We start from the raw sequence: 25288 nt of genomic DNA on the forward strand, positions 1-25288 counted from the left end.
TTGTAATAAGTTATGTATATATAACATAATACCTAGAGCACCCACTAAAAACGCTATACAAAATAATATATTAAAAAAACACTATAGGGCTTCCCTGGCGGCGCAGTGGTTGAGAATCCGCCTGCCAATGCAGGGGACACGGGTTCGTGCCCCAGTCTGGGAGGATTCCACATGCTGTGGAGCGGCTGTGCCGTGAGCCATGGCCGCTGAGCCTGCGCGTCCGGAGTCTGTGCTCCACAACGGGAGAGGTCACAACAGTGAGAGGCCCGCGTACCGCAAAACAAAAAAAAACAAAAAAAAACAACACTATAGATAAATTCAAATGGAATTCTAAAAAGAAAAACATTCGAGTAACTTACACAAGAAAGCAGAAAGAAGAAAACAGAACAAATAGAAAACAAAAAATAAAATGGCACACTTAAGCCCTAATATATCAATAACTACATTACAGGCAAATGGTCTAAATACACCAATTAAAAGATAAAGATTGGTACAGTGGATGAAAAACCAGGACTTATGTATATGTTATCTACAAGAAACTTATTACAAATTAATCAAAACATTAATCAAAAGAAAGCAGGAGTAGCTAATTAATATCAGGTAAATAGAATTCAGAGCAAAGGAATTTACCCAAAAGATGCCCAAAGCAAGCAGAGAAAGAAAATAATAAAAATAAGAACAAAAATCAATGAAACTGAAAAGAAAAGCAATAGAGAAAAATCAATGAAACAAGGAACTGGATCTTTGAAAAGATCAATAAAACTGATACACATCTGGAAAAACTGACCAAAAAAGTGAGAAAACAGAAGTTAGCAGTATTTTAGCACTGAAATTGGAGAAATCACCACAGGACATGCAGACATCAAAAGGATAATAAAGTGAACAACACTAAACACACAAACTTGACAATTTGGGTGAAGCTGACCAACTGCTTGAAAAATACAAACTACCTTAATTCAATCATTAAATAGATATATGAAATAAGATATTTGAATAGCCTTGTATTTATAAAGGAAATTTAATTTATAATTTAAAAACTGCCAAAAAGAAATATCCAGGCTTAGATGGCTTCACTAGAGAATTCTACCAAATGTTTAAAGAATTAACACCAATTCTACACAGCTTCTTTCAGAAAATAGAAGAGAAGACTTCCCAATTCATTATATGGGGGTACCCTGATACTGAAATCATACAAAGACAGTACAAAAAGAGAAAACTATAGACCAGTATCTCTCATGAATATAGATGCAAAAATCCTTCACAAAATATGTGCAAAGAGAATTCAGCAATATATAAAAAGAATTATATACCATCATGGTATTTACTGCGGTGGGGGTGCAAGTGTGGTTCCATATTCAAAATTCAATCAGTGTAATCCACAACATTAACAGGCCAAAGAGGAAATATCACAAGATCATATTAATAGATGAAAAAAATGTAGCAAAAATTTAACAAAATTCAACACCCAGTCATGATTAAAAACTCAGAAAACTAGGAATAGAGGGAAACTTCCTTAACTTCATATAGGGCATCTATAAAAAACATACAACTAGCACCTCAATACATAAGGCAAATACTAACAGCCATTAAAGGGGAAATCGACAGTAACACATTCATAGTAGGGAACTTTAACACCCCAATTTCACCCATGGACAGATCATCCAAAATGAAAATAAATAAGGAAACACAAGTTTTAAATGATACATTAAACAAGATGGACTTAATTGATATTTATAGGACACTCCATCCAAAAACAACACAATACATATTTTTCTCAAGTGCTCATGGAACATTCTCCAGGATAGATCATATCTTGGGTCACAAATCAAGCCTTGGTAAATTTAAGAAAATTGAAATTGTATCAAGTATCTTTTCCAACCACAACGCCATGAGACTAGATATCAATTACAGGAAAACATCTATAAAAAATACAAACACATAGAGGCTAAAAAATACACTACTTAATAATGAAGTGATCACTGAAGAAATCAAAGAGGAAATAAAAAAATACCTAGAAACAAATGACAATGGGGACACAACGACCCAAAACCTATGGGATGCAGCAAAAGCAGTTCTAAGGGGGAAGTTTATAGCAATACAAGCCCACCTTAAGAAGCAGGAAACATCTCGAATAAACAACCTAACCTTGCACCTAAAGCAATTAGAGAAAGAAGAACAAAAAACCCCCAAAGCTAACAGAAGGAAAGAAATCATAAAAATCAGATCAGAAATAAATGAAAAAGAAATGAAGGAAACAATAGCAAAGATCAATAAAACTAAAAGCTGGTTCTTTGAGAAGATAAACAAAATAGATAAACCACTAGCCAGACTCATCAAGAAAAAAAGGGAGAAGACTCAAATCAATAGAATTAGAAATGAAAAAGGAGAAGTAACAACTGACACTGCAGAAATACAAAAGATCATGAGAGATTACAAGCAACTCTATGCCAATAAAATGGACAATCTGGAAGAAATGGACAAATTCTTAGAAATGCACAACCTGCCAAGACTGAATCAGGAAGAAATAGAAAATATGAACAGACCAATCACAAGCACTGAAATTGAAACTGTGATTAAAAATCTTCCAACAAACAAAAGCCCAGGACCAGATGGCTTCACAGGCGAATTCTATCAAACATTTAGAGAAGGGCTAACACCTATCCTTCTCAAACTCTTCCAAAATATAGCAGAGGGAGGAACACTCCCAAATTCCTTCTACGAGGCCACCATCACCTTGATACCAAAACCAGACAAGGATGTCACAAAGAAAGAAAACTACAGGTCAATATCACTGATGAACATAGATGCAAAAATCCTCAACAGAATACTAGCAAACAGAATCCAGCAGCACATTAAAAAGATCATACACCATGATCAAGTGGGGTTTATTCCAGGAATGCAAGGATTCTTCAATATACGCAAATCTATCAATGTGATACACCATATTAACAAATTGAAGGAGAAAAACCATATGATCATCTCAATAGATGCAGAGAAAGCTTTTGACAAAATTCAACACCCATTTATGATAAAAACCCTCCAGAAAGTAGGCATAGAGGGAACTTTCCTCAACATAATAAAGGCCATATATGACAAGCCCACAGCCAACATCATCCTCAATGGTGAAAAACTGAAAGCATTTCCACTAAGATCAGGAAGAAGACAAGGTTGCCCACTCTCACCACTCTTATTCAATATAGTTTTGGAAGTTTTAGCCACAGCAATCAGAGAAGAAAAGGAAATAAAAGGAATCCAAATCGGAAAAGAAGAAGTAAAGCTGTCACTGTTTGCAGATGACATGATACTATACATAGAGAATCCTAAAGATGCTACCAGAAAACTACTAGAGCTAATCAATGAATTTGGTGAAGTAGCAGGATACAAAATTAATGCACAGAAATCTCTGGCATTCCTATATACTCATGATGAAAAATCTTAAAGTGAAATCAAGAACACACTCCCATTTACTACTGTAACAAAAAGAATAAAATACCTAGGAATAAACCTACCTAAGGAGACAAAACATCTGTATGCAGAAAATTATAAGACACTGATGAAAGAAATTAAAGATGATACAAATAGATGGAGAGATATACCATGTTCTTGGATTGGAAGAATCAACATTGTGAAAATGACTCTACTACCCAAAGCAATCTACAGATTCAATGCAATCCCTATCAAACTACCACTGGCATTTTTCACAGAACTAGAACAAAAAATTGCGCAATTTGTATGGAAACACTAAAGACCCCGAATAGCCAAAGCAATCTTGAGAATGGAGCTGGAGGAATCAGGCTCCCTGACTTCAGACTATACTACAAAGCTACAGTAATCAAGACAGTATGGTACTGGCACAAAAACAGAAAGATAGATCAATGGAACAGGATAGAAAGCCCAGAGATCCCACGCACATATGGACACCTTATCTTTGATAAAAGTGGCAGGGATGTACAGTGGAGAAAGGACAGCCTCTTCAATAAGTGGTGCTGGGAAAACTGGACAGATACATGTAAAAGTATGAGATTAGATCACTCCCTAACACCATACACAAAAATAAGCTCAAAATGGATTCAAGACCTAAATGTAAGGCCAGAAACTATCAAACTCTTAGAGGAAAACATAGGCAGAACACTCTATGACATAAATCACAGCAAGATCCTTTCTGACCCACCTCCTAGAGAAATGGAAATAAAAACAAAAATAAACAAATGGGACCTAATGAAACTTCAAAGCTTTTGCACAGCAAAGGAAACCATAAACAAGACCAAAAGACAACCCTCAGAATGGGAGAAAATATTTGCAAATGAAGCAACTGACAAAGGATTAATCTCCAAAATTTACAAGCAGCTCCTGCAGCTCAATAACAAGAAAACAAACAACCCAATCCAAAAATGGGCAGAAGACCTAAATAGACATTTCTCCAAAGAAGATATACAGACTGACAACAAACACATGAAAGAATGCTCAACATCATTAATCATTAGAGAAATGCAAATCAAACCTACAATGAGATATCATCTCACACCAGTCAGAATGGCCATCATCAAAAAATCTAGAAACAATAAATGCTGGAGAGGGTGTGGAGAAAAGGGAACACTCTTGCACTGCTGGTGGGAATGTGAAGTGGTTCAGCCACTATGGAGAACAGTATGGAGGTTCCTTCAAAAACTACAACTAGAACTACCATATGACCCAGCAATCCCACTAGTTGGCATATACCCTGAGAAAACCAAAATTCAAAAAGAGTCACGTACCAAAATGTTCATTTCAGCTCTATTTACAATAGCCCGGAGATGGAAACAACCTAAGTGCCCATCATCGGATGAATGGATAAAGAAGATGTGGCACATATATACAATGGAATATTACTCAGCCATAAAAAGAAATGAAATTGAGCTATTTGTAATGAGGTGGATAGACCTAGAGTCTGTCATACAGAGTGAAGTAAGTCAGAAAGAAAAAGACAAATACCGTATGCTAACACATATATATGGAATTTAAGGGAAAAAAATGTCATGGAGAATCTAAGGGTAAGACAGGAATAAAGACACAGACCTACTGGAGAACAGACTTGAGGATATGGGGAGGGGGAAGGGTGAGCTGTGACAGAGCGAGAGGGAGTCATGGACATATATACACTAACAAACGTAAGGTAGATAGCTAGTGGGAAGCAGCCACATAGCACAGGGATATCGGCTCGGTGCTTTGTGACTGCCTGGAGGGGTGGGATAGGGAGGATGGGAGGGAGGGAGACGCAAGAGGGAAGAGATATGGGAACATATGTATATGTATATCTGATTCACTTTGTTATAAAGCAGAAACTAACACACCATTGTAAAGCAATTATACCCCAATAAAGATGTTAAACAACAACAACAACAACAAAAAAAACATACAGCTAACACCCCACTTAATGGTATAACACTAAATGCTTCCCCCCTAAGGTTTAGAACAGAAGAAGGATGCCCTGTCTCCCCACTCATGTTCAACATAGTTCTGGAAGTTCTAGATAGCAAAATATGGCATGAAAAGGAAATAAAATGCATACAAATTAAAAAGGAAAAAAATAAAATTATCCTATTGTCATACTGACATGACTATCTACATAGAAAATGCAAAGAATCTACATAAAAATTCCTAGAACTAATATGTAAATCCGAAAAGGTGCAGGATACAATATCTACATACAAAATTCAACTGAATTTCTTTACTTAAACATTTGGAGACTGAAATTAAAAACCCAATACCATTTAATCACTCAAAATAAAAAAAAAGAAACAGATGTAAATCTAAGAAGATACATACATGATTTGTAAGCTAAAAACTATAAAACACTAAAGAAATTAATGAAGATATAAATAAATGAAGAGATATATTCAACACAGTAAATAGGTCAATTCTCCCCAAATTGATATACAAGTTTAACGTAATTCGTATCAAAATTCCAGCAAGATTTTTTTTTGTAGATACACACAAGATTACCCTAAAACTTACATGGAAAGGCAAAGGAACTAGAATAACTAAAACATTTTGAAAAAGAAGAAGAAAGTGGGAAGAATCACTCTACCTAATTTTGAGATTATTGTAGAGCTGCAATAATCAAGATTTCATATTAGTAAACATATCTAAAAGAGGAATCATATCTAGAACGTATATATGAAGGACTCTTAAAACTCAATAGTGGAAAAAAAAAAATCCAATTAGAAAACAAGCCAAAGGCATGAAGAAAGATTTTACTGAAGACGATATACACGTGGCAAATAAGCATGTGAAAAGATGCTTCAACATCCCTATCCATTAGGAAAATGCAAGTTAAGACCATGGTGAGATATCTCTACACACCTATCAGAATAGCTAAAATAAAAAATAGTGAGAATATCAAATTCTGGTGAGGCTGCAAAGAGCCTAAATCTCTCACACAATGCTGGTAGGAGTATAACATGGTACGGGAACTCTGGAAAATAGTTTGGCAATTTCTTAAAACTCTAAACATAAACTTATCATATGACCCAGCAATTGCACTTCTGGGTTCACACAAAGATTTACATATGACTGTTCATAGCAGCCTTATTTGTAACGGTCAAAAACCATGAACCACCAAAATGTCCTACAATAGGTGAATGGTTAAACAAATGGTGGTACATCCATACTATGGAATATTATTCATTAATAAAAGGAAATGAATTACTGACACACGGAACAACTTGGATAAATCCCAAAGGCAATACAATGAGTGAAAAAAGCCAGTCTCAAAAGGTATGAGACACTGTATGGTTCTCGAATTCACATTCTCTAAATCATACAGTCAAAATTACAATGTTAGACAGATGAAAAATAGATTAGTAATTGCCAGGTGTTAGGGATAATGGGGGGATGGGAGAAGGTGATGGTTGTGATGATAAAGCAGTAGTGGATAATTGGGGTGGTGGCTACATTAATATAAGCATGTGATAAAATGGCAGAGAACTATACATACATTTTCTATCAATGTCAGTTCCTAGTTTTGATATTATACTATACTTATATAAGATAACCAATGGGGGGAAACTGCGAGGAGGGTACATGGGACCTCTCTGTACTATCTTTGCAACTTCCTATGAATCTATAATTATTTCAAAGTAAAAAGTTAAATAGAAAAGCAACAGTTCACGGGAGTTCCCTGGTGGTCTAGTGGTTAGTATTTGGCGCTTTCACTGCTGTGACCCGGGTTCAATCCCTGGTCAGGGAACTGAGATCCTACAAGCTGCACGGCACAGTCAAAATTTAAAAAAAAAAAAATTAAAACAAAAATAGCAACAGTTAGGCAAATGGTGCTGGGAAAGCTAGATACCATGTGAAAATAAAGAAGTTGGACCCTTACCCAACACCATATATAAAAACTAACTCAAAATGGATCAATTACCTAAGTCTAAGAACTAAAACTCTAAAGGTCTTCCAAGAAAATATAGGGCAAAAGCTTCATGACACTGGATTTGGCAGTGATTTCTTTGATATGACACCAAAGGCACAGGCAATGAAAGAAAAAATAGACAAATTAGACTTCATTAAAATTTTAAAAATTTGTGCATCAAAAGAGAATATCAACAGAGTAAAAAGGCAACCCATATAATAGGAGAAAATATTTGCAAATCATGTATCTGATAAGGAATAATATACAGAATATATAGAAAACTTCTAAAACTCAACAACAAACAATCTGATTCAAAATTGGGTACAGGGCTTGAATAGTAATTTCTCCAAAGAAACACGCAATAGGATGGCTATAGGAAACACACACACACACACACACACACACACACACACACACACACACACACAAAATCCCCAGAAAATAAAAAGCATTGGCAAGGATATGGAGAAATTGGAACTCTGTGCACTGTTGCTGAGAATGTAAAATGGTACAGTGCTATGGAAAACATTATGGAGGTTCCTAAAAAAAAGTAAAAATAGAATTATCATATGATCCAGCAATTCCACTTCTGGATATATATCCAGAAGAGCTGAAACCAGGGACTCAAAGAGATATCTGTACACCCAAGTTCACAGTAGTAGTATGCACAACAGCTAAAAAGTGGAAGCAACCCAAGTGTTCATTGACAGATGAATGGATAAACAAAATGTGGTATATACATACAATGGAATATTATTCAGCCTGAAAAAGGAAGGAAATTCTGACATATGCCACAACATGGATGAATCTTGAGGACATTATGCAAAGTGAAATAAGCCAATCACAAAAAGATAAATACTGTATGATCAGACTTATGTGAGATACTTAGAGTAGTTGAAATCACAGAACAGTGGTTGCCACAGGGTGGGTGGAGGTGAGAATGGGGAGTCATTATTTAACGGGTACAGTTTCAGTTTTGCAAGATGGAAAAAGCTATGGGAGATGGAGGGGGTTAATGGTTGTACATTATGAATATATTTAATACCACTGAACTCTGCTGTACTTAGAAATGGTTAAGATGGTAAATTTTGTTACGTACATTTTACCACAATGAAAATTATTGAGGGGATAAAGCAATACATCGGTTTTATTGTAACAATCATATATTAAAAAAAAAGGAAAAAATCCTAATATTAGATGAATTGTGACTTGGAATTTTCACTGTCAGTCTCATACATGGAATCAAAAAGATCATACCTCATTATACATGGAAATAAAGATGATTTACTCTGTGTTGATGACTCAAAAAGTAGTTTTACTGATGACAAGAATCCTCTTGTCAAAAATGTTACTGAAGAGTTTAAATAAATTGCTTTAAGAAGTATGAAGTAGAAAAGAGCAATACGGTATTTCTAAATTCATTAATTCATTCAATTAATAGTTACTGAGGAGCTACCACATGCCTGGCATTATTCTAGGTGCTGGGGTTATGACTATAGACAAGAGAGACGAAAATACCTGCCTGCATGGATCTTATAAAGTGATGTATCATTTTATATACAGTTACATTAAATAGGTACTCATTTCCAGATTAGTAAGTAAAATTTTAGTTGAAATTTGACCAGTTAATCTATAGCCATAATTGTTTATATATTAAATTGAATAAATGCTTTTTTGAATCATTTCAGTGAGAAAACTGAGATTGCATTATATTTAAGCATCACAGCATTATGATTATGAAATATCGAGGCAACTGTAATTTGTATTTGAGCTATATGATTTTAAAAATTCACATTCCATTGCTATTAGAACAAAGTACGTAGGAAATAATACTATTTTAAAGATATTCTTTGCCTACATATAAACTCTTGGAGCTAGGGCTCCTATCAGGTTTTACTATATAATAAGTTAAGGTACAGAATTTCTGTTTGGTCGTTTCCAAATGTACTGGAGCTAGCGATGTGTCATATGCCTTTTCATAAATTATCTCAGAGAGTAATCTCCCATCCATGAGCACCCTATATTACCAAAGGAAAAATGTTCGAACCCATTGGGATTACATCTGCCCTACCTCCTTTGTCCTCCTTCTCCATCAACCCCTGAATTAGCTTACAAATCAGCACTAGCAACTCCTTTCCTCATGAACCTAAGTTTTCTAGAAAATCAGTCTTCCATTACCTTAGGGAAGGTGAATGTTTTCTCATCCTGCCACCCTAAAGAGATATATTCTGTCTACCATGTTCTTACTGTCCCCTTGGCACCCCTACTTAGGCTATCACTGGGGCATGGAGTGGGGACCACACAACAAGAAGAAAAATATAATGTCTGGAATGATTATCTCTGTAGACAAAAAAGAAGTACTTGACAGTAGGGTTTTGATTATTTGATTTTGCTTTTGTTCTTAACTCATATAAAGTACACAGTAAAAAAGGGAAATATTGCGTTTTCCTTCGACCCTTCCTCCCCTCTTTTCTCTATTCAAATTTTAACCTTTACAATCAATTTCTTCATAAAATAACTCATTTTTTTCCATTCACAATATGGGCTGTTTCATTATAGTACTTAGAACTCACATCTATTGACTTAGATTAAAACTCATACAATTAGAGAATGTATAAAAATATTATTAACACTGAAAAAGTCTTATATTTATAAATATTCAACTTGGATTTAAACCTAAAACATAAAATTGATTAAAAGTTTATAATAAAGAAAGAAATGCTCAAAAATTTCCAAATAAATCATCACATTTTTTTCCATAAAGACTTCCCAGAAGAACGATATTTATTTTTAAGAAATTATCCTTTTTCAGATTTCCCCCCTAAAATACCATTTCAGTAAGTAACACCACCACACCCTACTCAGTGTAGTTCTAGTGTAGCTCTTAGAGGACTCTGCACAATCTCAGCAGTAAAGCAAATAGACTTGAGGGCAGATTAGCAATTAGGTCATGAAAAACAGGCAGCATAAAATAGCTATTGTTAATCTGCATGAGATGAATTTACTCAATTAAGCAGATGGAAATGTTATTATGAACTCAGTATTCCAATGATGGTCTTTAAAATTAAGAAGGATGGGGGCAAATGAAATGCACACTGGGGGATCTGGGGCCTTTATGTATTAGTTCTAAAGTATACAATGTAGAACACTGTAATGAAGTTAACAAAATTAATTAAAAGATTCTTTGCATGTAACCATTAGAGACTACATTTAAAAATACATGACAGCTTTTGACGTTATTAAGAGTAATGTGACTGTTCTTTAACATTCTTAATGTTGATACCATCACCTTTTCTAAATATACTACTGATATCAAAACATGAGCGACAGAAGTCTTATTACTCAGAGCCTAGGATGAGTATTGGTTTTAATAAAGTTTCTGGCAATTAATTTCCTCATTTTCAGTTTCAAGAAACCATAAGCTAGTAATGAATTTTCCAACTTTTTAGAAGACTATCACACATTTTTGCTGGCATACAGAGTTTTCAGATACTTACCTATTTTAAAATTGTTTCTTTACACAATATTTTTATTAAATAATAACAAATTATTATAACGAATAACATATGATACCACTTATATGTGGAATCTAAAGAAAATGATACAAATGAACTTATTTACAAAACAGAAAGAGACTCCCAGACATAGAAAAACTTACAGTTAGCAGGGGGAAAGAGAGAGAGGGATAAATTTGGTCTTTGAGATGAACAGATATACACCTCTATATATAAAATAGATAAACAACAAGGACCTACTGTATAGCACAAGGAATTATATTAAATACCTTACAATAACCTGTAATGGAAAAGAATCTTAAAAAGAATAGACATATATGTATATGTGTAGCTGAATAACTTTGCTGTATAACTGAAACATTGTAAATCAACTCTACTTCAATTTAAAAATAAAAATTAAAAAAATTTTTTTTAAAAGAGCATTATCAAATCTGCTTGAGAATTATTATCAAATTCTTAGGCAGAACAAAAGTCTCTAAACAATTTTGGAAAAACAGTCATGAAAACATGACTATGAAAGCAATGAAATTAGTGTATTCATACTGCCTCTACAGGTAAATTTTGGTTTAGTTTGATATTCTTCTCTTTTCTTGTAAATGTCATTCCCCCCCCCCTTTTTTTTTTTTTTTTTTTTGCAGTACGTGGGCCTCTCACTGTTGTGGCCTCTCCCGTTGCAGAGCACAGGCTCCGGACGCGCAGGCTCAGCGGCCATGGCTCACGGGCCCAGCCACTCCGCGGCATGTGGGATCTTCCCGGACCAGGGCTCGAACCCGTGTCCCCTGCATCGGCAGGCAGACTCTCAACCACTGCGCCACCAGGGAAGCCCCTTCCCCCCGCTCCTTTTGACTAGTCTTAAAAGGGTTAGAAAATTTTTATGTAACAGTTTTACTTAAAAGTAACAATTATATAAAAATTACATTTAAAGTTTCATTTATTCATTGATTTATTCAATTTAATTAAAACTATTTCAAAAATTGCTCTAACATCAACTTCTGTTTCAATCTTTGGTTTAATATAACAATAATAATCATTTGTCCACCCTTACTCTGCTCTGCAAAACACACATCAGTCAACCTTAATACGTAATTCTCTAACATCCTAAACTTTCCTCTTAAACAGAAGTCTGCTTTAAACAATGATATAGTTTATCTGAATATTATTTTGTGTTTGTAACTGTTGAAACTTTATTTTTTATTGGAGTATTGATTTAAAATGCTGTGTTAGTTTCTGCTGTACAGCAAAGTGAATCAGCTATACATATACATATATCCACTCTTTTTTAGATTCTTTTCCCATATAGGTCATTACAGAGTATTGAGAAGAGTTCCCTGTGCTAAACAGTAGGTCCCTATTATCTGTTTTATATAGAGCAGTGTGTATATGTCAATCTCAATCTCCCAATTTATCCCTCCCCACCCCTTTCCCTCCGGTAACCGTAAGTTTGTTTTCTTCTTCACTAATATTAACACTCATTAATATTCATGGGATTATATTAATTCATATATTTAGTCATTCATCCATTTATTAAACATTTACTCTGTGCCAGGACACTATATTCAATGCTGCAGACACAAAGATGAAAAAGAAAGTCCCTGTTCTAAAGCTGCCCAGACACCTGAAGGTTGTATAAGGCAAAAAATGGTCCCCTAACCATGACCATGTTCTAATCCCCAGAACCTGGGAATATTTTACCTTACATGGCAAAAGAGACTTTGTAGACGTGATTAAGCTTGAGATAGGAGACTATCTTGAATTATCCAAGTTGGCCCAATATAATCACAAGTCCTTAAAAGCAGAGAACTTTTCCCAGTTATGATCAGCCAGAGATGTGACAACAGAAGAGTCAGAGAGATGAAACATTGCTGGATCTGAAGAAAGAGGAAGGGGGCCAAGATCCAAGGAGTGTGGAAGGTCTCTAGAAGCTGGAAAAGGAATGCAGCCTTGCTTGATAACCTTGACTTTAGCCCAGCGAGACTCATGTCAGACTCTGAGCCATACAACTATAAGATAATACATTTGTGTTTAAGCCACTAAATTTGTGGCCATTTGTTAGCACAAAAATAGAAAACTAATACTGGGATCATCTAGTCCAACATGTTTTTCTGACAGATAAGGAAAGTAAAACCCTCAAAGTCACACATTTAGGTAGTAGCAGTGTACTCTTTGGGTTTGGAGAGAACATAATTCTCCTCTATTCTCAAACCATGGTCAGCGTCAGGGTACAGACAGAAAGCTAGACTTTCAGTATATGAAGGGAAATGGCCATGACCATTTTTCTGTATATACTGAAAGTGTGAACTGAATGCGTGGTATACTAATACCACAGTTGCTCTTTTCCAGTTTGATTTGGCTAAATGACTTCTATGCGCTGCAGAAAAGCTTTTACTGTATACCCTTAAAAGCACACAAGTTGTTTTCTAAACTACACATGCTGTGTATTTATATACATTTATAGGCGTGAAGTGACCAGGTATTAAGGGTGTTTACACTGTCTTCTGTGCCCAGATTGGTACCATGCATAGCATTCAGAAATGAAGTCTGAACCAAAAACATTCATATTGGAATTTTTTAAAAAATAGACTTCACCTCCATGAATTCAGTCAACAATTACCTACTGAGAACCTACTATGTGCCAGGGACTCTTTAAGGTCCTTGGATAGTCATAACAGTGAACAAAACAGATAAAGTCCTTACCCTCATGAAGCTTACATTCTATTGGGGGGACCAGAGAGTAAACAAAATGAATATATAAATTAAAGTTAAGTAGCGTTAAATGCTCTGGATAAAGATAAAGCAACGTAAAGGGACAGAATGTATACGTGTGGGAAAGATGTAGATATACAAACTTAGACAAAAAGACCAGGGCTGGTAAAATGTCTTAATAGTATGTTCAACTTTTCCTAAAATCAGCAAGAGCTGTCTTTAGTGTTCAATGGAAGATTTCAACATACTGACACTTTAGCCAAGGTTTTTCATGTTATATAACAATAATACAAACGAAACAAAGGCTTTCAAAACAAAAATCATTGACATTTTCAGGCTTCCTGTTTACTACTGTAATACAGCAAGCTGGGGATCAACTGGATAGACTCAGCACTAAATATCAATGACAACTGCAGCACTGGAGTATTTAAGGACTTTCTAGATTTTGGATGCCTCTCAGATTAAAGGAACTATATGACCCCATGTTAATTTTACCCCTCCTGATATTGAGCTGTGGGTGGTTCAGAAATTACTAATACAGTATTTTCCACATGTAGTATATTAAGTACAAGTAACTCCATTTACAGAGTAGCAAAGAAAGCACAGAAAATTTAATTACTATTGAATTTAAGGGAAAATCCAAATTTAAATAATCAGTTTTATATAATATAGTTAATACAGTAAGAAAATGTTTAAAACTCACTTTGAAGTGTTTCAAGTTCGGCTCTAGTCAATGCATCTTCCTTTTCCTTCAATCTTGTTTCTTTATATTTAGCATAAAACTGCCCAGCATCCTGAAAAAAGAAGTAACAAATAAATTAACATAAAAGTCAGTTTGCTTTGATGGTATTTTCCACATAACTTCAATTTAAAGCAGTGTATTCAGGGACGCGGGTTCAATGCCTGGCTGGGGAACTAAGATCCCACATGCTGCGGGGCAACTAAGCCTGCGCACCACAACTACTAAGCTTGCACACCTCAACGAGAGAGCCCACAGGCCGCAAACTACAGAGCCCACGCTCCCTGGAGCCCGTGCACCACAACTAGAGAAGAGAAAATCTGCACGCCACAACTAGAGAGAAACCCGCGTGCTGCAAGGAAGCCATAATGGAAGATCCTGTATGCTGCAACTAAGACCCACCCGATGCAGCCAAAAAAATAAGGAAAATAAATAAAAATAAAATAAATATTAAAAAAACTATTTAAAGCAGTATTTTCATTGAATAAGTAGTCTTCCTCTGTGTTTATGCTTTCAAATTTTATGATGAACAGAAGAAACTGAATAAGCAGTTATCTACGATTTCTCTATCTTAGAGAACTAATGAAAGCCAGAAACTACATGAGTATAAATATGTTTAAGTAAAGCCTTTACTCTCAGATATGAAAGGGATGTATCCTCTTCCTGTTTTCTTCCATTGTATATTTTCTCAGTATTATGCATGGACAGAGAGCAGAAAAACACACTTGCTGAACTGAATTATTTGATAGCATAGTAAATTATATTATTGTGACTAACAAAGTACTAACACTATTTTCATATTAGTCCCTTAACTCCAAAAGATTTTCAAAATTACTATATGCAAATCTGATTGTGAAACCTCTATGACCATGTAGATACAAGTGAAAGTTGTCACTCCACTGAGAGTTGAGGACTGAGGACACACGCTGTACACAAATACTTAGGTGTCAAGATACAGTGGCTAAAGTCTCAAGAAGTGGCAAATAGGATAGGTAAGACTTTAGCAGAGTACCGAAAAAAGACCAGGCCTTTAATCACAGACATGGAGATAAACAAGTTGGTGCTCTAGGCATATGAAGGTCCTGACAGTGAAAAAAGCAAAAACAGATAATCTTCCACCACCCCTTGACTCAAACTCCATCTGTTCTATAGCAATACTACTTGTAGCTGCCAAGCTACACTGTGCTATGCTTTCATGTCTTTCTGTATGCTTTGCATTCTAGCTAGAACATTTTGCTCCCCTACCATTACTCTGAAGAACTCCTACTCATCCTTGAAAACCCTATTCAAGCATCACCTCTTTTGCAAGTCTTTCTGACCTTCCCTGGAAGAGTAATTCTCTCCTGTATACTGCTTCTGTATTTAAACCCATTTCTATGGTTGCTTGTATCATGCTGTATTCTCTTCTAGAAAATGAGAAATCTGAGACAGGGTTACTTGTATGCTCAGAGCACAGTATCTAGCATCAAACAGGCACTCAATAAGCATTCTTTAAACTGAGCTAGACTGAAATATATGAGAAACCTAGTAAAGAAAGAAGTAAAAGGGCTTGATGACTGACTGGTGTGGAATAAGAAAAAGATATCAAGGATAACTCTAGAGTAACATTCCCAGACTGTATGACTCCTAGAGCATATAAATCATAGACCTGTCTGAGAGGATTTTAGTTCTGCAGGAAATGAAGGAACAAAATCAATCCTTGGCTCTACCTCAATTCAGATGTAAATGCATGAACACCTACCCTAGAATGGGATTATATCTTTTCAGCTATGACTGTTCAAATTTAAGCTTTCTCCTGGGGTCTATGTTTCTTGGGGTTATAACAGAACCCTTTTACTTGATAATTAATTAGGGAAACGACAGGGCACTTCTAAAATCACTGAATCAATATAATAAAGATATACCTCTTATGCCTTCCATTCCCACTTTTAGGTTCCTACCTCACTTCTTCTAGAAGGATTTCTTTTTTTTTTTTTTGCGGTATGCGGGCCTCTCACTGTTGTGGCCTCTCCCGTTGCGGAGTACAGGCTCCGGATGCACAGGCTCAGTGGCCATGGCTCACAAGCCTAGCCGCTCCGCAGCATGTGGGATCTTCCTGGACCGGGGCACGAACCCGTGTCCCCTGCATCAGCAGGCGGATTCTCAACCATTGCGCCACCAGGGAAGCCCACAGAAGGATTTCTACAAGCCCTGGGCCAGCTAAATAATGGCATAATTTGAAGGGCACAGAGGTCATACATCTGACTTATCCTCCCATGCCCATATTTACTTTATTTTTTTAATTATTATTTTCTTAGTTGCGGCATGTGGGATCTTTAGTTGCAGCATGCAAACTCTTAGTTGAGGCATGCGGGATCTAGTCTCCTGACCAGGTATCGAACCAGGGCCCCTTACATTGGAAGCGCAGAGTCTTAGCCACTGGACCACCAAGGAAGTCCCCATATTTACTTTATTTTGTTTTTTCTTTTTTTTCTTAACATTTTTATTGGAGTATAATTGCTTTACAATGGTGTGTTAGTTTCTGCTTTATATCCCCATATCTCTTCCCTCTTGCATCTCCCTCCCTTTTGCGCTCCTTATCCCACCCTTCTAGCTGGTCACAAAGCACTGAGCTGATCTCTCTATGCTATGCTACTGCTTCCCACTAGCTATCTATTTTACATTTGGTAGTGTATATATGTCCCTGTATACACTTACCCATCCCCCTCCCCGTGTCCTCAAGTCCATTCTCTAGTAGGTCTGTGTCTTTATTCCCGTCTTGCCCCTAGGTTCTTCATGACCATTTTTTTTTTTTAAGATTCCATATATATGTGTTAGCATATGGTATTTGTTTTTCTCTTTCTGACTTACTTCACTCTGTATGACAGATTCTAGGTCCATCCACCTCACTACAAATAACTCAATTTTGTTTCTTTTTATGGCTGAGTAATATTCCATTGTATATATGTGCCACATCTTCTTTATCCATTCATCCGATGATGGACACTTAGGTTGTTTCCACTTCCGGGCTATGGTAAATAGAGTTGCAATGAACATTGTGGTACATGACTCTTTTTGAGTTATGGTTTTCTCAGGGTATATGCCCAGTAGTGGGATTGCTGGGTCATATGCTAGTTCTATTTGTAATTTTTTAAGGAACCTCCATACTGTTCTCCATACTGGCTGTATCAATTTACATTTCCACCAACAGTGCAAAAGGGTTCCCTTTTCTCCACACCCTCTCCAGCATTTATTGTTTGCAGATGTTTTGATGATGGCCATTCTGACCAGTGTGAGGTGATATAGCATTGTAGTTTTGATTTGCATTTCTCTAATGATTAATGATGTTAAGCATTCTTTCATGTGTTTGTTGGCAATCTGTATATCTTCTTTGGAGAAATGTCTATTTAGGTCTTCTGCCCATTTTTGGACTGGGCTGTTTGTTTTTTTTGATATTGAGCTGCATGAGCTGCTTGTAAATTTTGGAGATTAATCCTTTGTCAGTTGCTTCATTTGCAAATATTTTCTCCCATTTTGAGGGTTGTCTTTTCTTCCTGTTTATGGTTTCCTTTGCTGTGCAAAAGCTTTTAAGTTTCATTAGGTCCTATTTGTTTATTTTTGGCTTTATTTCCATCTCTCTAGGAGCTGGGTCAAAAAGGATCTTGCTGTGATTTATGTCATAAAGTGTTCTGCCTATGTTTTCCTCTAAGAGTTTGACAGTGTCTGGCCTCACATTTAGGTCTTTAATCCATTTAGAGTATATTTTTGTGTATGGTGTTAGGGAGTGTTCTAATTTCATATTTTTACATGTAGCTGTCCAGTTTTCCCAGCACCACTTATTGAAGAGGCTGTCTTTTCTCCATTGTATATTCTTGCCTCCTTTATCAAAGATAAGGTGACCATATGTGCGTGGGTGTATCTCTGGGCTTTCTATTCTGTTCCACTGATCTATATTTCTGTCTTTGTGCCAGTACCATACTGTCTTGATTACTGTAGATTTGTATTATAGTGTGAAGTCTGGAAGCCTGATTCCTCCATATTTGTTTTTCTTTCTCAAGTTTGCTTTGGCTATTTGGGGTCTTTTGTGTTTCCATACAAATTGTGAAATTCTTTGTTCTAGTTATGTGAAAAATGCCAGTGGTAGTTTGATAGGGATTGCATTGAATCTGTAGATTGCTTTAGGTAGTAGACTGATTTTCACAATGTTGATTCTTCCAATCCAAGAACATGGTATATCTCTCCATCTATTTGTATCATCTTTAATTTCTTTCCTCAGTGTCTTATAGTTTTCTGCATACAGGTCTTTTGTCTCCTTAGGTAGGTTTATTCCTAGGTATTTTATTCTTTTTGTTGCAATGGTAAATGGGAGTGTTTTCTTAATTTCATTTTCAGATTTTTCATCATTAGTGTATAGGAATGTGAGAGATTTCTGTGCATTAATTTTGTGTCCTGCTACTTTACCAAATTCATTTATTAGCTCTAGTAGTTTTCTGGTAGCATCTTTAGGATTCTCTATGTATAGTATCATGTCATCTGCAAACAGTTACAGCTTTATTTCTTTTCCGATTTGGATTCCTTTTATTTCTTTTTCTTCTCTGATTGCTGTGGCTAATAATAGTGGTGAGAGTGCACAACTTTGTCTTGTTCCTGATCTTGGAGGAAATGGTTTCGGTGTTTCACCATTGAGAATGATGTTGGCTGCGGGTTTGTCATATATGGCCTTTATTATGTTGAGGAAAGTTCCCTCTATGCCTACTTTCTGCAGGGTTTTTATCATAAATTGGTGTTGAATTTTGTCGAAAGCTTTTTCTGCATCTATTGAGATGATCATATGGTTTTTCTCCTTCAATTTGTTAATGTGGTGTATCACATTGATTGATTTGCATATATTGAAGAATCCTTGCATTCCTGGGATAAATCCCACTTGATCATGGTGTATGATCCTTTTAATGTGCTGCTGGATTCTGTTTGCTAGTATTCTGTTGAGGATTTTTGCATCTATGTTCATCAGTGATATTGGCATGTAGTTTTCTTTGTGACATCTTTGTCTGGTTTTGGTATCAGGGTGATGGTGGCCTTGCAGAATGAGTTTGGGAGTGTTCCTCCCTCTGCTATATTTAGGAAGAGTTGGAGAAGGATAGGTGTTAGCTCTTCTCTAAATGTTTGATAGAATTTGCCTGTGAAGCCATCTGGTCCTGGGCTTTTGCTTTTTGGAAGATTTTTAATCACAGTTTCAATTTCAGTGCTTGTGATTGGTCTGTTCATATTTTCTATTTTTTCCTGTCACGGAAAGTTGTGCATTTCTAAGAATTTGTCCATTTCTTCCAGGTTGTCCATTTTATTGGCATATAGTTGCTTGTAGTAATCTCTCATGATCTTTTGTATTTCTGCAGTGTCAGTTGTTACTTCTCCTTTTTCATTTCTAATTCTATTGATTTGAGTCTTCTCCCTTTTTTTCTTGATGAGTCTGACTAATGGTTTCTCAATTTTGTTTACCTTCTCAAAGAAGCTTTTAGTTTTATTGATCTTTGCTATCATTTCCTTTTTTTCTTTTTCATTTATTTCTGATCTGATCTTTATGATTTCTTTCCTTCTGCTAACTTTGGGGTTTTTTTGTTCTTCTTTCTCTAATTGCTTTAGGTGTAAGGTTAGGTTGTTTATTTGAGATGTTTCTTGTTTCTTAAGGTAGGACTGTATTGCTATAAACTTCCCTCTTAGAACTGCTTTTGCTGCATCCCATAGGTTTTGGGTCGTCATGTTTTCATTGTCATTTGTTTTTACGTATTTTTTTATTTCCTCTTTGATTTCTTCAGTGATCTCTTGGTTACCCGTATTTACTTTAAATTTCAACAGAGGTTTGGTTAAGGATTTATGGTCCCTTAACACTCCCTGCACCCCCAAAATCTCAACCCTGGAAAAGTCTTATTTTATATTAAACCATATCAGTCATTCATTCCTCAGTATGAATGAATGAATGGCTTATTAGCTTCTTTCCAGAGAGTAATTGTTAATAGTAGGGAAATGGTCAGGAAGGCATTGCCTCCTTAGGGAAGTAGGAAGGGTTGCACCATGTAAGAAGGGCACAAATAAGTTATTTATGAGGTGTGAAAGATGACGAGTTGAAATCAAACACCATAGTATAATAGAATGAGATAGAATATAGTGATGAAGAGGGCAGATTTTAGAGTCAAGCTGCCTGGATTAAGATCTCGGCTTTGCCATCTCACTAGCCATGTGACATTCAGCATTACTTCACTTTCCTATGGGCGAATTTTCTCACCCATCAAACGGGGATAATACAAGTACCTAACTCATAAGGCTGTTGGAAAGATTAAATGTGTTAATATATGGGAAACACTTAGAATAACATCTTGCACACAGTTAGGCCTTATATATGGTACCTATTTTTATTATTACTTCACCATTTTGCCAAGAACCTTATTCTCCACCACAAAGACAGGGTGAGTTTTTCTGCTTCATAGTAAACCAAAACTCCTGCAGAATCCTGCATCTTCTCACTTACATGACTTCTCTTTACCTGAACCCTCTTCAGCTCAGTGCAAAAACCTTTTGCTGGACAATCCCTTCCTAGTGGTTCTAACAAATCTGAACATTTCTCTGCTAATGTTTCTTCCTTCTGCTGCAGCACAAAATTTCACTAAAAATTCCTTTTGGAAATATGCATTAGATTCAAAACCACACTTATCTGAGGATTGCAATGCACCCAATCACCTTAACCTACTCCATCTAATTCCAAGAGTTTTAACACATTCCCTTGTCTCACTCACTGTTTGTTCTAGGCAAAGAATCCTATCCCCCTTTTGCCCCATTTCTAAGCAATTATTTAAATGTTCCTCATGCTTTTTCTTTCCTTCATATCTTGTTTGTACTTGCAAATTATAATTACAATATGTCCACTCTAGGAAGCATTACTTCTTTAATAAACCTACGATCTCAAATAATTCTACTGTACTCAACAAACTCTTTGTTCCAACCATCCTTCTGTAGAGTTTGGTGTCCCATACTTTAAGATGCACTGACAAACTGGAAGACTTTAAAAGGAAAGTGATCAAATGGTGAGGGGCCTTGAAACTATATACATATACATACACTCAGATTACTTTCTATTATAGGTAATTATATGATATTGAATATAGTTCCCTGTGCTATACAGTAAATCCTTGTTGCATATCTACTTTATGTATAGTAGTTTATATCTGTTAACCTCATACTCCTAATTTATCCCTCCCCTCCTCCCTTTCCCCTTTGGTAACCGTAAGTTTGTCTTCTGTGTCTGTGAATCTGGGCTTGAAACTGTATTTAAAAGGGAATGGAAATGAGAAGATTAGGGATAAGTTTTGATTTTGGATAAATACAAAAAAAGAGCTTGCTGATAATTATAATCACCTGAAAATGAAACAGACTGGCTTTGCAGGTAATATTCAAGAAAAGACCAGGCCAGTGACACGGGTGGGGGGTAGGGATTGGGGGTTGGGGTGTCATGTATTCAAAAGAGGTTGAACAAGAGCAGTTGTTTGCAACCTTCCCCCCCAACCCCATTCTTCAAGAGAAGCTAATTCATGTGAATACCATTGTTAAGTAGGGAAAATAAACACAAAGTCTCATTTTGAGTCCAGAATAAGCCCCAGTTTACCTACACAGGAAAGGATAAATTTCTTGTGGATAAACTTCTCATCCATCTTTGGAGACACTGTCTGGCACATAATAGATGCTTAATAAGTATTTAATGAGTGAATGAATGCTTAATCAATCAGGGCTCTGGACTGCCTAGGTTTAGCTGCATAATACTGTATTAAAACTACAGAGTTTACACTGTTCCAAACATAGAGTTCTTATCTTCGAGGAGCTTATAATCCTTATGGATGGAACATGAGGAAAAGCTTTTACTCTAGAATCAATTCTCTTAATACTTAAAATTTCTTGGAGGGCTCAAAGCTTGTCTGCATAGACACCAAGCAGAGGACTGATTTTACATTATAGAACTATGACTTGAAGAATTTATATATTATGAGTGGTTCTTTATCTAATTGTAGAGCATGGGCTCCTGCACAAGAAGGTCTTTAAAAAGTAATATTTATTTATACTTACTTACTGAACCACTATTATATGTGTTGTACTTTGTTAGGATATATGGGGGTTATATGATAAGACAAGCAGTTGCCCTTAAAGCATATGTAAAAATATCTATGAATATCAACCAAAATAAGGAATATAAACTACATGAGAACAGGAATTTTGGTCTTTTTTAGAAAATTTTTTGTATTTCCAGAGCCTAAAAGAATACTTAGCACATAGTAAGCACTCAGTAAATATTTGCTTTGTAAAGCAACCATACTCTGATAAAAACTAATTAAAAAAATAGAGTAAAAAAAATATTTGCTGAATGAATTATTGAAAGAGAGAGTGGTGCTCTCCCAACATTCTATTTGTTTCCCCACATTCCCTTATTCTCTTGAAATTAGGTGGGGTTATGGGACTAGTTCTGGATGGGCTGCGGTTAGAAATATCATGTGTCATTTCAAACCCAACATCAAAAAACTTGTGCAATCCTCCAGCTCTCTACTCTTGCCACAGGGAGCAAGGAAGCCACATGCTCCAGATGCGAACAGCTAGAAGATGGTGAAGACGTCATTATTCTGGGTCCCTAAATTAGAGCTGCTAGTTAGAGCAGAATGTTCCTTTTCCCACCAACCAGTGATAGATAAGTGGCATACACTGGAAAAAAATTTTAAGTCACTGAAATTTCAGGGTGATCTGCACCATAGTCTATCCTGATTAATACAAATAGTAAGTGCTACTAAGTTAGTACAGAGAATATACAATGGGAAATTTTCAGTTGGCCTCATCAAGAAAGGTTTCATAATGATGATGACAATTTAGCTAAGCCTTGAAGATGTAGTATTCCCAAGGTTAGTTAGCTACAAGATGGAAGTCATCCCTTATAAATCTTTCTTTTTAACTCTATCGACATAGTTTATCTAAGTGATAAAGATAACATGCTGAGCTGGCACTGCTCGTCATGTTTCAGTTTTCTTTTACTTCTCCATATGAACCTTAAAATATTAAACAATCCAAAAAAATCTTAGGAAAGAAAGCAATTTAGATTTGTACAAGCAGGGAAATAGTACCACCTGTCCTAATGGGAATAGGGAACATTTCTCTCTGACTGTGTGACAGCACAAATCTCTTGTTTGAAGCTTACATATGACCGTCAACACAGGAGAATATCGTTAAGTGCACTTCTGAAAATCTGCCCATAAATTGAATTTCTCTATATCCAATTTTGTTCTCCAACTGACTTATAATCTCAGAATTAGATATAATGTGTAATTACATATAATGTATAAAATTACAATGAAGAATACAGGAAAACTTTTAAATTTCATACTCTGAATAAGAGTAAATTTTCTTGTACAGAATGATAATAACACTAAATTCACAAGAAGTAATAAAAATAAAGCAGAAATCAAGCTCAGCTTTCCTCTGCCTGAGTCAGTAGTATTCAGGCAGTATTGGGCTTTGGGAAGGCCCAAAGCAACTTTTTCCATTTGTGCTAAGAGACAGAAGACACCACAGAAGTCATCTATTCAGCCCCAACTCAATACAAGAATCCTTCTACAACTTTTATAACAATTACAGTCTGCCTCAATATTCATATAGAGAATGTAAGATCAGACAGCTTATTCACTCACCATAACATATCTAGCTTGTTATCCAGCTGTTGAAAATATTTATTCTTTCTTGGCTTTTATATTTCTTATATTTTAAATTTATTTTCGTCTGCTTTAAGTTTCATTTCTACCATTGACTAGTAGTGTCACTTTAGGCAAATTTTCTCACCAATCTGAGTCTTAAACTTATTTTTCATCTACAAAATATGGAATTGATGAGACTATGCATCTCTAACATCCTACCTAACATTTTCTGATTTTAAAATCTTTTCTACAAAACTCTATATTCTGCCTTTGGACCTCCGAATAATTGCATCTTATGGCCTCCTTTCAGAGGGTAGAAGGAATGGAATCTTTGTTATGTTGTGAGGTCTTTCCAGTTTTCCTGTATCCCTTTGTCCTTCTGTAGCAGTAGAGTTTCAGCCTTATAAAAATTCAGACGAGTTTTTCCAACCTTTTTTATTTGTTTACATATTCCCTATGTAAAGTATGTTTGTATGCAAAATTTTCCAAAAAGTTATGTGAGTACTGAAAGTAAGCTTCCTCATCCCTTGGAAAATCTGTGTTTAACTCTGAGTAGAAGGGCAGGCAACTGAGCTTGCTACAAATGCCTCCTAGCCTTTTAGAAGCTTTTCTCCCTGCTAATTAGCTGTGAATGTTTTGTTTATTTGGTTTCTGTCCCAGCAAGCAGAAGCAAAGGGGCTAGAAATGAAGGGCCCTGACTGTAGAGAGGGTGACCTCCAGGCTTGTCCACAGTTGTAGTTGCCATGGAAGAAGCTTCTTGGGAGGGAGGATGCCTCCATTTATAAATAGTTATATAAAGTACAGTATTCCGTTTATGCTCTTAGGCAAGCTTTATTTTAATTTTTTTAAGGTAAAAGTCATAGCACTACAGAAAAGATTATTTTCTCAGCCACTGCTCCTCAGCAACCTATAAATCCTGATAGGGTGGAGATATACATGCTAGAAATTTCCTACAATAATTTCTAGTCTAACTGTGTTCATATTAGATCAGATTGGTAGTGAGAAAAGACGGGACTGGGACTTAACAATGAGAGAAATTAACAACCTTAGGCAATGCACACCTAAAGGAGTTATACATTTTATAAATTACGTTACTGAGAAATGTAACACAGCAGGTAGAGAGAAATTTAAATGGTGAGTTCCCAGAAAATCAAACAAACTATTGAGCAAATAAATTCTGAATACTGAAGACCTTTTTCATCTCAGAAAATGTAGAGAACTATGAACTATGATTTAGGTTGGTAAT

The 25288-nt window shown here is 35.8% G+C and overlaps 1 protein-coding gene across 2 annotated transcripts in view; it reads right to left on the bottom strand.

Moving 5' to 3' along the window:
- The window catches only part of DNAJC1 (DnaJ heat shock protein family (Hsp40) member C1), a 204700-nt gene that overhangs the window by 90087 nt on the left and 89325 nt on the right, over window positions 1–25288 (bottom strand). For both annotated transcript variants that reach the window (XM_027121805.1, XM_027121804.1), the window contains exon 7: window positions 14312–14402. In XM_027121805.1, coding sequence (XP_026977606.1) covers window positions 14312–14402 — 91 coding nt within the window. The remainder of the gene's footprint in view (window positions 1–14311; window positions 14403–25288) is intronic.

This window comes from Aethalodelphis obliquidens, unplaced genomic scaffold (assembly GCF_003676395.1).
Source record: "Aethalodelphis obliquidens isolate GAN/ISIS:26980383/991018 unplaced genomic scaffold, ASM367639v1 scaffold23, whole genome shotgun sequence".
Taxonomy (NCBI): domain Eukaryota; kingdom Metazoa; phylum Chordata; class Mammalia; order Artiodactyla; family Delphinidae; genus Aethalodelphis; species Aethalodelphis obliquidens.